This window comes from Triplophysa dalaica, chromosome 10 (assembly GCF_015846415.1).
Source record: "Triplophysa dalaica isolate WHDGS20190420 chromosome 10, ASM1584641v1, whole genome shotgun sequence".
NCBI lineage: Eukaryota > Metazoa > Chordata > Actinopteri > Cypriniformes > Nemacheilidae > Triplophysa > Triplophysa dalaica.
Window position 1 is genome coordinate 13120386 of NC_079551.1, and position 17571 is coordinate 13137956.

Here is a 17571-nt window from a genome sequence, read left to right on the forward strand (position 1 = left end):
TGTTATCATATCTATGATGGTGCAGGTTACAGAGTTGACATCAGGCCGAGTCAAATCTTAATGATGATGTAAATGAAGTTTGATTTCTGTTATAACCACTTTGCAGATTGCCAGACAATTGCAGCAGTGTTGCAGTTTGCGAGTAGTTTGTTAAGTAGTGTGTTTTCGAAAGGCAGACATTTTCCTTGCATATAATAGTTAGTGTAAGCCATTAGAATGACCAATATTCATGGATGATGTGTCTACAAATTGTGTCCCAGTGTTTGAGTGCTTTTGATAATCAAACGCAATGGCCTAATATTAGACTTTCCAAAAATGAAACATTTGCATTTAATTTAGTCATGTAGCAGAGGCGTTGAAAAGAGAGCGGATGTGTGGTACCATACTGTCAGTTTCCTAGAACAAGACGGAAAGAAGTTAGAACCGCAGTGCAACTTTGTGATTATATAGCACATTATAAACTAAACAAAAGAGTCAAATGAACTGCCGATCTGTCTAAAGGTTATTTCTTTATTGCCTTAAAAAAATGTTTTAACAGAGTGTGAGTGGGAAGGTGTTTTGGCCGTTTAGACGATTGGGTGAATTTGTAAAGGAACTTGAAAAACTTCAAATCATTCATAAACAAAGCTGTACATTTTCTGCTGTATGTAAATATTTATATAAGAATCTCTTAAAGTTAAAGGGACAATTCACAAATTGCATTACATAATGATCTTTACACTTATAAGTTCTTTGAATTCGCAAGTTGCTTAAGATGGTCACGATGAGCTTTTGGGTCGCGGCCGGAGTCGGCTGAATAATTCCTGGTCGTGGAAACACTGTGTGGGAAAAGGAGGATTTTTTGCCAGCAAATATTGGTGGTTCTTTGTATAAAATGAATAACTTAACATGTAAAAGCGATATGACAGATCCTCTTTACATTGCCGAGCACTTCATAAGCCAAAACAACTCGATACTACCGGATATTAGTTTTCAGACTCTGGCGTCGCAAAAGCCGGCGCCATCTTGTACAACGAGCCCGTTCACATATATTCGAACACCATGAGCTAGAATAAATTTGTCAACGGTATTGTACAAACTAACCCTCTCACACAGTGACAGTTCATTTCATGCAAGGCTTAAACCTCCAGCTTTCTGGCATCGGTTATTAAAAAAAACACTGTGTTGTAGCGGGAATAATTATGTAGCGTACAACCATCTCTAAAGACAACATCACCACGTATTGACGCAAACCACCCCGCTGCGATGAGTTTGACGGGGGACAAAATTGAAAAAATGTGGACTTGCAAAAATCAATAGCCCACCCTGAATCTAATCAAGTTTAAATTTAGCGAGGAAAGATAGCAAACGCGGCGCGAAACGGCCCAATCGAGGCGGCGTCAAACGAATGCACGGGTGTCTGCTAATGTCAATACTCAAACCCTCCAAAGATATCAAATGCAGCATGGAAATACGATGTATTTATGTATAGGCATTAATATGACATGGTGGTATTAAACGCAGCATGTTGCCATGGTGGGCATCTTCCCTCCCGAGGGGTTCGTAGCGCTCGGTGGAATTTTAAATTGGCACAAACTGTGTCCTTTACTGCCCTATCATGCCTCCGACTTTCTGCCTCTGTCTGTTACTCTTAATGACTGTCGTGACGCCCGCTGTGCAGGAAAGCGAACAATGGGGCCAACGTCTGTGACATTTACAGCAAAGGTCTTGCCAAATCTGGGTCATAATTCCGGAGGTGCAGGTGCGGCCGGTAATTAGGTTCTAGAATCTTTGGGATTGGGTAAGGCCGGGGACATCCTTGGGCAGTAGGAGGCTCAATCTCAGGATGTGAATTCAAGTTCTAACAGATCATACGTTGGCTTTTTACGACACATACCTTTTGTTTCAGATTCCTGTTTGGCTATAAAGTGTTTTTTCAACCTTTTATTGTCATATTGACCCCCACATCCCCATCAGTGTGGTTAAATTCCTAAAAACTAGAAACAAGTATTCTTCATTGAGTAGTTGTAAAAGATTCTTGCAACCTTACAAGAGCTTCAAAACATTTAGAGGATATAAAAACGTATTAAAATTAAAACGTAAAACTGTCACAAACGTTAAGCTTGGTTTTCGCTTGCAGCCTGAATCAGCCAGTCTCTTCAAAGGACTTTAAACCCCAGATTCATTTCCACTCGTCATGTTCTGTCAGCCTGAAATCTACACATCCGTGTAGCGGGACTTAATCCGCAGGCAGCTGGGAAGCTCAGAGGAAATGTTCCCATTGATTTGATTCGGAGGTAGTACGACCTCTCAGCAGTTTTTGTAAGTGTACCTACGAAATGCTTGTATCCTTAAACCAACAACCCCCCTCCAACCGTCACGCGGATATTTTTGCTATTAAGTTGGAATCTCATTATCGGGAAACACGGGAGACATTAAAGCGCGTCTTTTCCAGAAGTGCCTAGTAGCAGATATCAAGAAGTGACTTCAAACGCCGCTCTCTAAATGCAGAAGTCATTGATCATGCAAATCAACATATCCCATCCGCTCGTTGGCTTTCCATAGACACCACGTATAGCCACGGCATCACCTGGTCGAGAGATTGTAGATTTTCAAATTCAAGGATCCGATGAGGATGCTTGTCATTGTGGCTTAATTAACTTGAGCTCCAAACAGCACCAATAAATCGAGAGCTCTCAAAGCCAGCTGGAAAAAAAGCCATTTACTAATTCACCGAAGCAAAGAGACGACTGGAGCTGCAGAGCCGTAACGACCGCTCCAGGGATAAGACCTGATTGTCAGAGTGAAATGCAAAATATTACTCTGATTGCTGGGTGTTCTCGGGCATTTTAGGGTATCATTATGCGGCCATATATTCTGAATATCAAATGAAAGAACATGGTGTTTCCAGCTCTTCTCCTGGGATAACAAAACTGTGTGGTTTCACCTTTGGACCTTGTCAAACGCTTGGTAAGGATTTTTTCCTGAAATATAAAGTCAATGTAGTTCATTTTAAGAACTTGGGAGGTACTGAATCGTAGCTCTTATTATGAAATTGGTCTCAGTTGGCTTAACTTTTTAAATCCATTAACCACTTGAATTATGAACACACACAGGATGATCAAGATACACATTTCACACAGGCCAAAACATACCAGTCTGTGCATGAGTCGATTCTCCTTTACATGGATTCAAACCTTAAAAACAACACCGGGAATTATTGTAAACAATTTTTCTTAACAATACATGTAAATACATGTCTGGCATTGGTTCTATCCTTTTTGGCTGCTACAACTGTGTATCCACGTCTATAATAACGTAAACAAGAAACAGTTCACTCAAAATGAAAGGTTTCGTCATCATTCACTCTCAATGTCTTTCCAAACCCGTATGACTTGCTTTCCCAAGTATCACACAGAAGCACATGTATTGCAGAAGGTTCTGAGTGTTCTTTACATAATGGAGCTCCAATAGGTACAGAAAGCACCATTACAAACTTGTGTGCTTTATATTTCAAGTCTTCTGGAGTCTTTCTGTGCTCAAAATGCTTCTGCAACGCTCCTTTGCACTTTCTTTCAGTTCATGAAAAGTTGTGTCGCATCCGTCACTTACATCACAATTCATTGTGCTAACCTGTGAGGCACCACATTTACATTGAATGTAAAACAAGGTTATTATAGTTTACTCCAATTATAGCTGTAACAACATTTCTGTTTGTTGAAATATAGTAAAATGTTGCCCTAAACGTTTCGATAAACTAAACGAAAATGAGAAATGTGCCGAAATAAGTTTGAGGCCCGAAAATAAAAATAATTCATCTTAAATAGCAACATGAAAAAATTCATATTAAAATGACAAAAGCACTTCACAACAGCTACATTAATTCAAAATATGAATGAAACAACAATAAAACTGAAAAGAAATCCATAGTAAATATAAATATAAGAGCTGCAGCTGCAGACACAATGTAAAAGTACTTTGGAAATTCAACCATACAGAGTATTTAGCGACAATTTACATTTTTGGGTGAACTAACAAATTCCTTGGATTATTGTCAAATAATATATCAAGAACATCATTCACATTCCACAAAACGTACATTCAGAAATGATTTGGTTTGTGTCTGTCCGCAGCGGTAAATGATTTCTCCTCAGTGTCTGTTTGTGAAGCTGCAATGAAAGAACAATTGTGACCTTTTCTCTTTTGAGTCGTAATGATGTCTCAGATAGACTCCGTTGAACCGTGTGAGTCAATGGGGTGGAATATACAATAGTCGATAAATGTGGGCAGAACTGTCAAGTGTATAAGTTCTGTACTCATGCTGCAACTTGTGAAAACAACTCCATTTGTATGTTACTTCAAGACCGGTGATAATCGTAACAGCTTGGTTGCAAAATCATCAATAAAGGTCAACGTCAAATTTTTTTGTTTCTCGTTCTGTTGAACATAAAAAAACACGCTACTTCATTTAGACGTTGGCTTTCAGTCCCTTGGGCGTAAATGTTTCGAAATCTTGCTGTTGTGCTTTATAATTCAGTCTTTGCTGTGAAAATGTGTTGTTGCTTTCAGATTATCATTGGCAGGAAGGGCTTTCTTCATGCGGTCGAACAGACTGCCGCTTGGGGCACAAAATCTTGGCAAATGCCCGGCGAAAACTGCTGTGGCAAAGGGGATAGAGAAAAGGGTTTATGGCTGAATTAAGCCAAAGCAGCCAGAAAGTGACTTCGTACCAGTGATGTTCCACGCAAGTACCTTTACAAGCAGCCCGTATGATCACCAAGAGAGTATACGGTGCCCAGCAAACCCCAAAAACACACACTATGATTGCCAGAGACTTGGCGATCTTCTTGTCACGGGAGAGTCGTGCGTGGCCTCCGCTCCTGCAGGGGCCGCAAGCGTTAGAAGTATCCTGCGCTCGTATAATCCTCGTCCTCACCCAACCTCTAAATAGTCCTCGCTTCTTATTGGTCACCTTCATCGTCAGGGACACGGAGTGAGAGCTGCTTGGGTCTCCGCTGGACGAAGGCGACATTTCCTCGTCGTCTTGGATGACGGCCGAAACGCCCGCCGGCCCGCTGGAGGACACCTTGCGCGTTTTGACGAAGAAAACCGACGAATTCTGGCCGTCCACGACCCGCCATCCGTCCTCTCTTTCGGCCTCCACGTGCGCCATCCTGTTGCGGTTCCTCCGCTGGATGTTGAGATAGATGCTGAAGTTAAAGAAGCTCACTGAGATGAAGGGGGAGAAGAACTCGAAGGTGGAAGCCGACAGCAGGAAGTACCATGTGCAGTAGAACTCGGCGAAACACTCGTCCTCTGGAACAATGCTCTTGCCGACCAGCAGCTCCCAAAAGATGATAGCGGGACCGTAGAGGAGGAACGCCAAGACCCAGACTGCCAACATCTTGAGCACTGCCAGACGCGTGACACCCTGCTGGGCTCTATATCTCACCTATTGAACAAAGCATATAGGAGGCAAAAGATTAAAGTCTATCGAGGGAGGCATATGAAATAGTTGGAATCCTAAATAAGAGCTCTCTCATCCGGCTTTCACACTCAATGAAGTCAATGCACGGTGTGACTGCCTTCACTACTTCATGATTTATTCAATTCACAGCCTACCCTAGCATGCACAGAGAGCAGAAAGAATCAAGTCCATCCCAAACCGGTACCGCGGAACTGATCGGTTATGACGTTTATTTGATCATTTGGACCCAAAAGATTGGATTAATTAATAAAGCTATTATAATTTAATCGGTGTGACCGCTAAACGTAATGATGTGAAATTACAATTTACAGGGGCAGGCAAGATCAGGCCAAGTGTATAAACTTGACACTTCATGCTTTGAATAAATGTTTTTCCCTATTTAAATTGGTTAACAATCAGGCAACGCTGAAGCAACACAAAAGTAACGTTTAAATCCCTCGCGCTTTAAAAATTTAATCTATTTATCTTCAGGTCAAAGGCTGCCATCAGTTTTTTTAATTAAAGTGAACTGAATTTAATGATATTAAGTTTATGAGTTTAACCTGTTTCAACTTATTTTGATCAATACAATATACATTACATTTACATTTAGGCATTTGGCAGAGGCTTTTATCCAAAGCGACTTACATTACTTTATCCTATACATTTTACAAAGGTATTTGCAATCCCCTGGGATCGAACCCACAACCTTGCATTGTTAACCCAAAGCTCTTACCACTGAGCTACAGGAAAGCTCAATATAAATCCAAGTGACTTTTAAAGCCAATTTGATTTAATACAACGTACATGGATACACTCAAAAATGACTTTTTGATGCTGTTCACTTTACTTAAACAATTCATTTTGATTTAATGTCATTTATGAGAATACACACTCAAAAATGATTGCCTCATGTTGAACTGACTTAACTCAATGTTTTCATTTTAAAAGAACATGTTTCAATCAAGTAACTAAAACGCTCAAAAATATAATTTTGTTTCATGTTCAATTTATTCAATTTAAACAAATTGATTCAACACGATTTATTATGTTGACACAACTGCCAGTTCCCAGCATGCTTTGCATTTGACTGAAAAATGAGTGTAAATATCAAAATAAAGTGTTACTTTATGCTTTTTCAATGAAGATAAAATAAGAACGAAACTTATTAACGTTCAGTGTTGTGTTGGTGGCTTTAGGAGGTTACCATTGTGCTGAAGAATAGAGCATTTCTTTAGGGTGAGAGCTGACACATCAAAAACGATTTGATTGTTTCTGTGATCTGAAGCATAATATTGGTAAGTTAATGCCGTAGATGAAAAAAATTCGGATCTCAGCTCTTGTTTGACCTCACATCATTGTACATTGTTTGATGTTTAAAAAAGTGCTTGTTGCTATTAGGTAGAAATGAACCAAAAGTGATTAAATCAAGTAGTTCTGACATGTATACTGTAAATCTTGTTGGATTTACTCGATTCATTTATGTTCCCACTACGTAAAGAAAACATATCCATATATTGTGTTAAACTGTCATCTTATTAAACCTTGAAGGACTATTTAAGTGTGGAATCAATTCTAAGTACATTTATGATCAACACTTCTTATAAATCGTCCGCTATTTAAAACAGATTTTTCGAGCAGTGCATTATGGGATTAACTTTAACACAAAGAATCACTACAACTAAACTCCAACATTCCACTGCATGTCAGACGGAGTACGCCAAGTGTCCAAGACTAAATTGATATCTCATTCTCCTCTATTCATTCTTTAACACAGATATAATCGTTTCTTTTCACCGAGGCGGCTGTGAATGAAGAAGACGTTTGATTGCTGTGACACTGTCTTTAATACTAACCATTTCTTCCCTTCACCCTTCCTGTATTTTATATTTTTATCACCCATACTGAATAAATAACGTAAAGCCATTGTTTTTATTCACAATAACCGGCGAGATTATTGTATCCTTTGATGCCACAATGAAATATATTTTTTTTAAGTTTCAAATTTACAGTTTCATAATGAAGTTTAATATGCTGTATAAGAAATCGCATTATCATTTACCATCGACCGTACTCACGAAAACGTAAAAATATTTTCCCACATTTATACATTTTGGTTACTCGCACGCAGCAATGATAAGAAATGGACATAACACTGAGCTCAAGACAACAAGAAGATTGAAGATAACAGTTAGTAAAATTGAGTTGTCTAAAATTTCAGAAGTGTACATTTGATCGTTTTTGTCTTTTATGAATAATTGTCCTGTTTCAGTTCTAAGTCACCCATCATCGCTTCTTCCCATCTTCTCTGTGCTACAGACATTTCTAGAATTTTCTGACAGGGACAATAGTAAAATTATTTTGAATATACAAGTTTTTATTTATTTTCAATATTCGATTTATCGTAATACATTACATAAGTTTAAAATTTACTTGAGCTTAAAATACACTAAAATATTGATGCAACATGTATATAAATATTACCACAATAATTAGCACCAAAGAATTGTACAAGAACTATAAAAAGGTCGGGCGAAACTAAGATTTTTTTGTAAAGATTTGTACTAACTTTACTCTTACTTTTTTGTACTAAGCATTTAAGGTTTTTGAACCACCATACATGTACTTTGAAGAAAAAAAAATGATTAAAATAATAAAGATAACACACTTTTTGTAGGTTACTAATCAAATGTGACACAATTTTTTGGCGGCTGTCCAGCGTACCACACACACTGCTTACTGGAACATTCTCAAGTCATGCTGGAAAATCAGTCCATGGCAGCTTTAGTTATGCTATTAATAAAGAAAAAGTTGATCATAACAAATATAGACATTCTGAAATGTCATTTTATCAACAACACATATCTACAGTATGCCAATCATTTGTAACAGAAGCACCTTACTAGCCGTTTCATCCCTCTCTATGTTCTTCTCTTTCATACACCAGTGTAAAACAGACGGGTATAATTGTCTCCGTGGCTGCACAGCGGGGTGAATGTGACTATTAGCCTGTCTTCACCACACCACACCGTTCTCCAGAGTCCAGCCAGAAACACTTTGTCATTCAGAAATGACAAATGGAAAGATGACAAGCAAAGAAAAGGATCATCTATTCGTAAAAGCCACGAGCCGTCTGGGCCGTCGTCTGGTGATAAACTAATGCTGCTTTCGCTCTGAAAATACTGCAAATAATAGTTGTCTTAGGGGAGTGGGGAACATATGAGTAACGTTAGACAGAAGACAAACATCACAGCGTTTCACACCTTCAGACCTGCATTCAGGGGCATCAGAACTTTAAAATAAATTCGGCTTCTGACACACAACAGACATTTTAGTTTTGACACGATACTCCCTCAACAAAGTGTTATTAAAGAACTGTCTTGCTGAAGGGCCGTCGTAAAGATCGATAATAAATCGCAATACGTACAGGTTACAATTCACTCAAGACACAAACACAATGCACACACAGTATTTGTCAAAAGAGATAATAAGTGAACTATGGACGAATTACTCATTCCTATGTTGAAAACAGCAGTAAGGGTTTCTGACCTTTAACTAGTAAAAATGTACCATTCTGAAAACAGCCAAATGATTTGCTCAATGACTTTTTTAAATGTCAAAGTGACAATACCACTACATAAACAGCCATCTTTGATAATACAATTCTTGAAATGTCATGTGAAATGCGAAAACAATGTAAATCACATGATAGATGCTTCACAGATAATGCCCATAGACTAGCCATAAACAGGAAGTGGCGACATCATCTTAAACAACGAACACATCAAAAGAGCTGTTTAGGAAATGCATTCTCAACGCATGCAAATTCCTATGCATTATGCATGAGGATGCCGAATACACTCCTGGGATGTCATGACTGCATAATGTGTTTGGATAACGGTGAAGGGGGTATTTAAAGTTATCCCGTATTTGAAACATTCAGACACGAGCTGGTAAATTTTGAGACCTTACAACACGTCTTGTAAATTGACGTAAATGCGTGTTTCTATGCCGTAACGTTTCCTCATAATTCAGGGCTTTTGACAACTAGTGTATTTGCTCTGCAGGGAATCAATATTTGCGTTTTATAATTCTCTCAAACGCTGCTCTGGAAAGTCAAAAGCCATTTGAAATACAGGTTGGGAAATGGGCTTCTTTGGAACGGCGGCGTCTCTCGTTCGGCGCATCCGCCTTTCAGAGGACGAGTTTTCTAAGCTTATTTGGCTCAATGTTTTTCATGAATGTAAGGAGAGGTTCTTTAAGGATCTTCAGAACCCAAATTCCTCATCGTTTCGTGGTTTGAAACGTAGATAAAAGAGAAACATTCAATGAGTAATATATTGAAGTTCCTTCCTGCTCACATTGATTTTTTTTATTTGGCTAGATAGGCTTGATGTTTGGCGGTTTAGAGAGCATCCATTCAAGATCCAGCGCTGGTAAGCTATTTTAAAACTGTAGATGCGCAAAAATATTTATGAATTCAAGTTTATCAAATGCGGTAAAGTTGCTCTTTGGTTAGCTACTTTTCAAGCTTCTAACCAAAGGTAGGAGGCAATATATAAATGATAACAATATTTATTCAACAGAAAAACCTTAGGCCAAAAAACGTAGGAGGCACTATCTTACATATTTAAATCAAATATAGACACCATCAACAAAAACTATTAGAAATATTTGAAGGAATAGCATTTACTGAAATATTTCATAAAAAAGATGCAAATTTGATTTATTATTTCACTAAACCATAAGACAAAGTCAAATATGTTTGGTTTCCAGTTTGTTGTGTTGCTCCTGTTTCAGATCAGACAACATACACAAACAGGATATAAAGGTCATGGAGAGGGGGCAGTCTTGTTATGATGGCTCACCGCGACTCATTACAGCGTATGGATGCACCGGGCAGCTGACTGCATGTCCAGAATTGCTGAGAGCAGTGTGCCAGTTGTAAACCTGAATTAAATAAAGCCACTACATGACAGGAGAGTGACATGCCAGCACTCCAGTAGAAAACTCTCTGATGCGACAGTTCACTAGTATAATGGAATATGTTATCAGAATAGCAACCAGCCGCTATTGTAAAGTTTCTGTTCCAAAACTGCTTACGTAGGCTGTATTATAGGGCTAAATTCACACAAAAATACTTTGTTTTGACAATCCCAGAATGCACTGCTACAAGTTAATTGTAAAATGAGTTTATGAATATTTTGTCAATACAGAGAAGTGATGTGGTTTTTAAAATGTTGTTTGAGTTGATGCCTATGAAGACCCATCATCTTTATGAGGCTCTATTACACCCTATGGGCTCTATACCATACACGTAGACATACTTATTAAATCCTTGAAAACCAAGCAAGTTTAAAAATACAGGTTTTGTCTTCAAGTTGAATCACAATGAAATATGAATATGAATGGGTGACGCTTCCTGTGACTAACAAAGCGGATATTTGCTGCAAATTGCACTGAAAAATTCATGACCACAGAGCGACGGAACGGTGAGTCCATGGAGGATGGTGCGGTCTGTCTGCATCCACACTCTAATCTAATCTAATCTATTATCTGTCACTAGGGAAAAAAGTAGAAATCAAACGTTTGTTATAAATCTGATTGCAACAATAGATTTCAGCGTCTTGGGCTAGTGTGGGTTTAGTAAATGGCTTGCTTGTGGTAGAGTGACATTTGCGGTGCATCTTGTCTGAAATGATGCTCTTAGGACAACATGAATTCTTGCAGTTATCGTGTAAAGCAGTGGTTCTCAAACTCTTTCAAAGTAGAGGCCCCTTTGTGTAGGGTGGGTCGCCCCCCCCCCTTATAATCTTAAACTGAACATTTTAATTAAACCAAAAACATAATTAGTTATAGAATGATAGTAACATATGATACATTTATAATGGCACAAATTTGTGGCCCACCCTGGATCCATCTTGGGGCCCACCCAGTTTGAGAACCACTGGTGTAAAGCACACAGGGACTGTGACCAATAGCCCAAATGGCCTACAGACAAAAAAATGCATGGTTGGATAAAATGTGGACTTTTCTATAAGCATGGGTTGAAACAATCCAGCAATTTTTGTAGCTGACACTATGCAATATAGTTACATTACAACGACAAATATCTTTACACTAAGAGGTCATCCACATGGAGATGCGTTTAGCTGTATATGTAAAGATTTTGTATCATATCGGCGCTTCATCCACATGGATCCGGCGTTTTGGGAGCCTGAAACCGCAATTTTTTTAACCGGGTGCCAGAGTGGATAAATCTGAAAACGCCCCCCTTGTGTTTTCGTGTGTACAGCCGATCCGTATATTTTCTCAAACGATGATGTCATCACCCCATCACACAAAGTTTTTGCGCATGCTCCAAATCTTCTCCGTTTTCTATCATTGTGGCAGAATTACTGCGACACATACTGATTTGGCGTGTATAGTACATCGTTTTGACTCTGTTCAGCGGTTTCATGTGTACGCAGGTATTTCTTGAGACGCCGTGAAAAGGAAAAAAAAAGCTCTGGCTTCGTGTGGATGAGGCCTAACACGTGCTGATGAATAATGCGGTAGAGGTGTGTTTGCTATGTCAATAGGGTCAGTTTTGAAATCACGTTGGCAAGTCGGCGAGGTGTCTACTTACTGCTCGCGTGACAGATAGGAAGCGATCGTAGCTGATTAAGACGATATTGAAGACGGAAGCCGTGCACAGCAAGTAGTCCATCAGCAACCACAGCTTGCACAATCCACGACCCAACATCCATCTTCCCGTCAAGACGTAGGGGATATAGACCGGAATGCAAAAGGCCCCTGGATAGAGACACATCACAATTTACTTGAATCTGTGGATCATGTCACAAAGGATTCGCTTTACAATAGTACAAATAAACCTAGAATTATTATCAAAAAGCCATTGAGCAGCAATGGGAATGGTGACTCATGGCCTTCAACGTCATGGGGAAAGCTTTTCACAGAAGAAAACCCAAGCAATTTCATCGCTGCCTTTTCCCAACGGACGCTGAGAAGTCTCGTCTGGAATCCAATCAAACACAGATCCATTGCTCTGTTATTTAGAGCTTCTGGGCTGCTTGGCATTCGAAACCTTATTATCTGAACAACGTGGGCATGTGGCATGTGGACCGCCTACCTTCATACGGGAGCCATGGAGATACACCCAAGTTCTTTCAAAGAACCTGCGCTGTGAAAGCTTCGAGCCCTACATCGCCTGAGCGCTAATACCCGTGAGCCGCGAGTAAACACTTGAGGAGGCAGAGAGAGGGTTTGGTGAATAGAAAGAGTCAAAGCGGATCTTGAAACGAACTCGCAGATAGGATCTCATCTCTTAATGCACTCTGAATCCAAGCCAATAATTTCTAGCACCAACACAGTGCAGGGAAAATCGAAGGGTCTCTTTCCTAGTGTTGCGTTAGCATAGAGATAACTGTTAGGTTTTCTACCTGACGGCGAGTTTGGATGACAGTAACAGTCTATTTTGTTTCTTTGATTAAGCATTAATATTAAGGCAAAAAATCCTGGCTGATTGAGTCATTGGGATTTAGGTGGCTTAGGGTTTTATTCGATGTTTTCTTTATCCAGTGAGGGTATCCAAAAGTCAATATTGGTGTCTAGGGGCTTACGCAATACGAAGATATACATAATACAATTGGAAACAAATGTTTAATGAAAATAGATTTTTTATCCTTGTCCTTTCACTTTATCCAAGTCCTTCACCCAAAAAATTGTCTTTAATCAAAATCTAAAGAATGAACACTTCCACTCTTAAAAGTCTTTTGGCAGAAATGCAATATAATATACATAACTATGTGTTCAGAGGTGAATAAAGCCCTTACATAATGAGGTGTCATGTTTTTATAATCTTAGAATGAGTTATTTCTATCTACATATACTACGGGTCTCTTACATGGAATTCTCATGTTGTTTCTACAGTAGCCCTAAACGGACAAACTGCTCTACAGAGCGCATTTCGTAAATTTGTTATCTTTTTCGGCAAAGAACAAAAACATGACAACATCTTAAGCGCAAGTTATAGGCATTATAGTTACGCAGAGCTGCATACCCTATGCCGTAAAATGACGCTCACCTCTCCAAAAATGTAACAACGTGTCAACTCAACGGGGACCCTACAAGGACCGCAAGCGCAGTGATTGGTCTGTTTGGACCCCTCCCTCAGGTCAAAAGACTCTGCGATAGCATTATGTTTACATAAACACATTTCGGAAAGAATTATTAAAAGTAAATTATTTGTTCATCTGTATTTAACATCTCAAGCTGCAACGAAAGTGACCGTTTACTTGCCGCTATCACTGCTAATGCTTCTCAAACAAGTTGCTTCTTCGGCTCTTGTCTTGGTAACACAAGTAACACGCGCATGGGCACTGACACCTAGTGGTCATTGCCTGTCGACGCGACAACGACCGGGAAGTGTAAATTAAAATTAAATTAAAACCGACACGTAACCTACGGTGTAGAGGCTACGGCGTAGGTCCTACACACCACTATAACTTACGCTTTAGTTGTGTGTCAGCCACTGTTGTTCTCCAAAAGGGAGAGATGGAGTGAGCCGTTGGTTGCAATTCGCCACCTCACTGCTAGATGACGCTAAATTTCATACACTGGACCTTTAAAACTCTATCCTTCTCCAATGACGTCGGTTTGATGGGTCGGTGAGAACGTCTGTTAACCCTTCCTCTCCAGTCTGATGCCAGGTTCATTAAAAAAAAACGACTTTTCTAAATCCAATCAATTTGCAGCAAAAAACACAAGCCACGCCTACTTTTCCTCATCCAATACTCCGTTTCCCTCAGAAGTGTGTTGTTATGCTGAAGTCAGTATTGAACTCTGGGTTTCAGGGAGTTGAATCAGAATTGTGGTCTGGACCTGTTTTACAAATGTGTCGGAGAACTAAAGACACAAAATAAATCACTACAACTAGAAAAATGTATGATTACACTTCACATACACCAGAACGTTTTAGCGTGCATACAGCGGTCATAAATTGATAAATCAGGCAGATAGATGACTGGACGACATTTGACCATTTTGAGATGCATCCATTAACAGAAGTGTCTCCTTCTTGAATCCATTTCAAAATCTACAAACAGCCCTGCAGGTATAAATATAACATTTCTTCATTTCTGTGGTTCATGTTTGCATTTTATAAAAAACGTTTATTTATGTGTCCGTCTCATTTACTGTCATTAAGTTTATTTATGTCAATATTATGTGAACTTATATTGGATGCAGATCTGATTCATCTAGCTATTTTAATCTGATTCAAAATAAATAAACAGCCAAACACTGATCTATGAAACTTTCCTTACACTCTCGTTTGGGTGTCTGATCTAACATCCCCACAAATATACAGCACGTAAAACCCTACATGCTTTAAATATGTCACAAAGACTCAATGTTTTAAGTATTCTAGTGCTTGACGTCCACTATACGATTGCAATGAAAAAACAAAAACGCATTTCAAGCATTTTAGTGCATGTCAAATCTTTATACATACCAACGAGGAAGTCTGATATAGCCAAATTGAGGAAGAAGTAATTGCACTGGTTTCTGAGGCTCTTGTCCACGACGAAGGCGAGGATAACCAGCGCGTTTCCGACCACCACCACGACCACCAGGGTTATCATAAGGATGGCAAGGATGACCATCGTGTACCCGGGGAACGGGGCCACATCCGAGGTGACGGTCGTGATGTTGGCGCTGGAAGAATTGAATCCTGAAAAGCAGGTGACCATTGTCAAAGCAAACGCATTTGGGAAACCAGCAACAGGTTTGAGCTCATCGTGGGCTCTTCTCCTCGTGACAACATTGACAGGTAAGTTTTCGTCGCCCCAGGTTTGCGTTAACTTCAGTGCGCATCCACAATAATGTTCCTATTGGAGTCTCCAAATGCCCGGAGAGCGCGTCCATCTCTGAAAGCTTCAAAGCGTACTGACATTAAACGCCTGATTCCTGAGGGGAACTCCATGAGATGGTGAGTGAAGTCCATGCGCCGCGACTAAAGGCAGAGTTTCTCTTCTCTGACTTTTCAATTCCGAAGCGCGTCCCCGTCGGGCGCGCACGCCAACTGTTGCGCGCCCAGCTTCTGTGCGTCCTCCGAGAAATCAGATGCGAGGTATTGCATGCGCGCTTTTCTTTGTGAATATTTGATTTACGCATGATATCCACAGCGACATGCGTCTTCGATTTTGGTTCACCCATGCGTGAACCTGAAATCTCGTTTTTCACAGGGATATACTTGACATGGCAACACATGCTGTGCTTTGCACGTGATTCAAACCTTTTGGCTTATTTGCAAATACATTCCTTGCTTTATGTTTACACGACAAAGAAACATTTGCGCATATGCAAGGTGCGCTCTTGATACATCAGTCATACATACTCGAGAAAAATGTATGTGTACCACTAACACAGTTAAAATTCCTCTTCATATTACAGAGGCAATGCTACGGGTCCCAATGAGATCATGTCCAAATCATCTTTGTTTCTCACATACAGAATAAACCGAGTGAACAGAATGAATGTTTTTCTTCATTAGGCAGAATTCACGTTTTACAGGTACAATTTAACATGGTTCAATTACATTTGCTCTGTTGGAAACCATTCTAAAATAGTTTTTCTATTTGGTTGAAATCCCATGCGAATACTCCCATCATAACCATTTGATTTGTTTTAATGACTCACTAAGAATCCAGTACACATTCCTGTAGGATTGAACTCGGATGTATTATTGAATATACTGTACAGGGTTCTGTAAGGTAACATAGCCAACATGACAGAAACAAATTAAATTAAAATAAATCTGGTACAACTCGCATCAACTGACCTTTATCCCGTTCAAAAAACATGAAACGACACCTTATATTGTATTTACTTTCTGGGCACTTGTTTAAATAAGACACCAAAAGCAAATGTGTTACATCATATCTTAAACAAAACGAACCACCTTTTTAAGTGAATGTGTATTTATCTATAATTTAACCAAACTTGATCAAATAAACAAAAACTTGATACTTAAATGTTAACTCACAAAGCAGTGAATTCAGCACCATGGACAGCAGCTCCATTACATCTACTGTAAGCAAAGCGCAAGAATCATTTGCATACCCATACTACACCCAGCGGCTATATATATAGCCTTTGGGTATGGGTATATATATAAATGCATATAGGTGTTAGACTTCTTATATTGGGTGCATTTTGCTCTTACCACTTCAATGAGACATTAATCATCCTAATACACAATGTCAAACGCTTGATTTTTACGTTTACGCAAAATCACACACTGTACAGTACGCCTCTTCCCCCAAACACAGTCTGTAAATCTGTTCTCAAAGAAAAACATCCTTAATTATAGACGGTGTCAAGAGGTTTGGCCCTCGTACACTGAATGACTCACTTCCCTAACACAAAAGAACAACTTTACCCCAGTGAGCCTCTGCTCAGCTGAGCGCCGGAGCAGGAAGATCGCAGACACTTTGCGCGCGATTCACACACGTGCGTGACATTGATAGGGAAATAATGGCGCATCTGTGAAATCCAATTTAATTGCACCGAATGCTGGGGCTCCACTAGCTTTTATTGGTTCTGGCAGTTATCCAGTTAAATTCCCCCTTACAACCCTTTGAAATATGTCACTGGTGTTTAACTGTGAAGTGTGGGCTGACTTTTACACTGCGGTAATGTAATGCTGATTGACATTGTAGCAAAGGCTACGGCAATTACGGCAAACAACAAATTAATGTTACCATGGTAACGTCTACGTGCGGTAGGGCTACTTGATTTAGGCAAAAATCGTTTTGGCCGATATTGCGATCCCGATTTTTTAACACGATCACTCATTAACTTTTAAAACAACTTAGAAAAAACGTTTTCCTCGATTCGTTTGTTTTTGTAATTGTAATTGTTGTCCAAAATTGACGATTACGAATAATTGTCGATTAATTGCACATGCCCTGCCTCTTAATTTGCTTTCTTCAGTCACTCACTATTCCCTATATAGCGGACGTAAAATAGTCCACTATATGGGGCAGAAGTGAATGAGAATGACTGAAAAAGTTCGGACACTGACGTAATATTTCCTGCGTCTGACAGTACTGTCGCGATAA

The 17571-nt window shown here is 39.5% G+C and overlaps 1 protein-coding gene across 1 annotated transcript; it reads right to left on the reverse strand.

Annotated features, from left to right (window-relative positions):
- Positions 1 to 639: 639 nt before the first annotated feature.
- Positions 640 to 17553, reverse strand: LOC130429967 (histamine H3 receptor). Its single transcript, XM_056758822.1, has 3 exons — positions 14961 to 17553; positions 12075 to 12241; positions 640 to 5431 (listed from the first exon to the last, which is right to left on the reverse strand). The coding sequence occupies exons 1-3, from the start codon at positions 15196 to 15198 to the stop codon at positions 4553 to 4555; spliced, it is 1284 nt and encodes a 427-aa protein (XP_056614800.1). The 5' UTR covers positions 15199 to 17553; the 3' UTR covers positions 640 to 4552.
- Between the last annotated feature and the right edge of the window lie 18 nt (positions 17554 to 17571).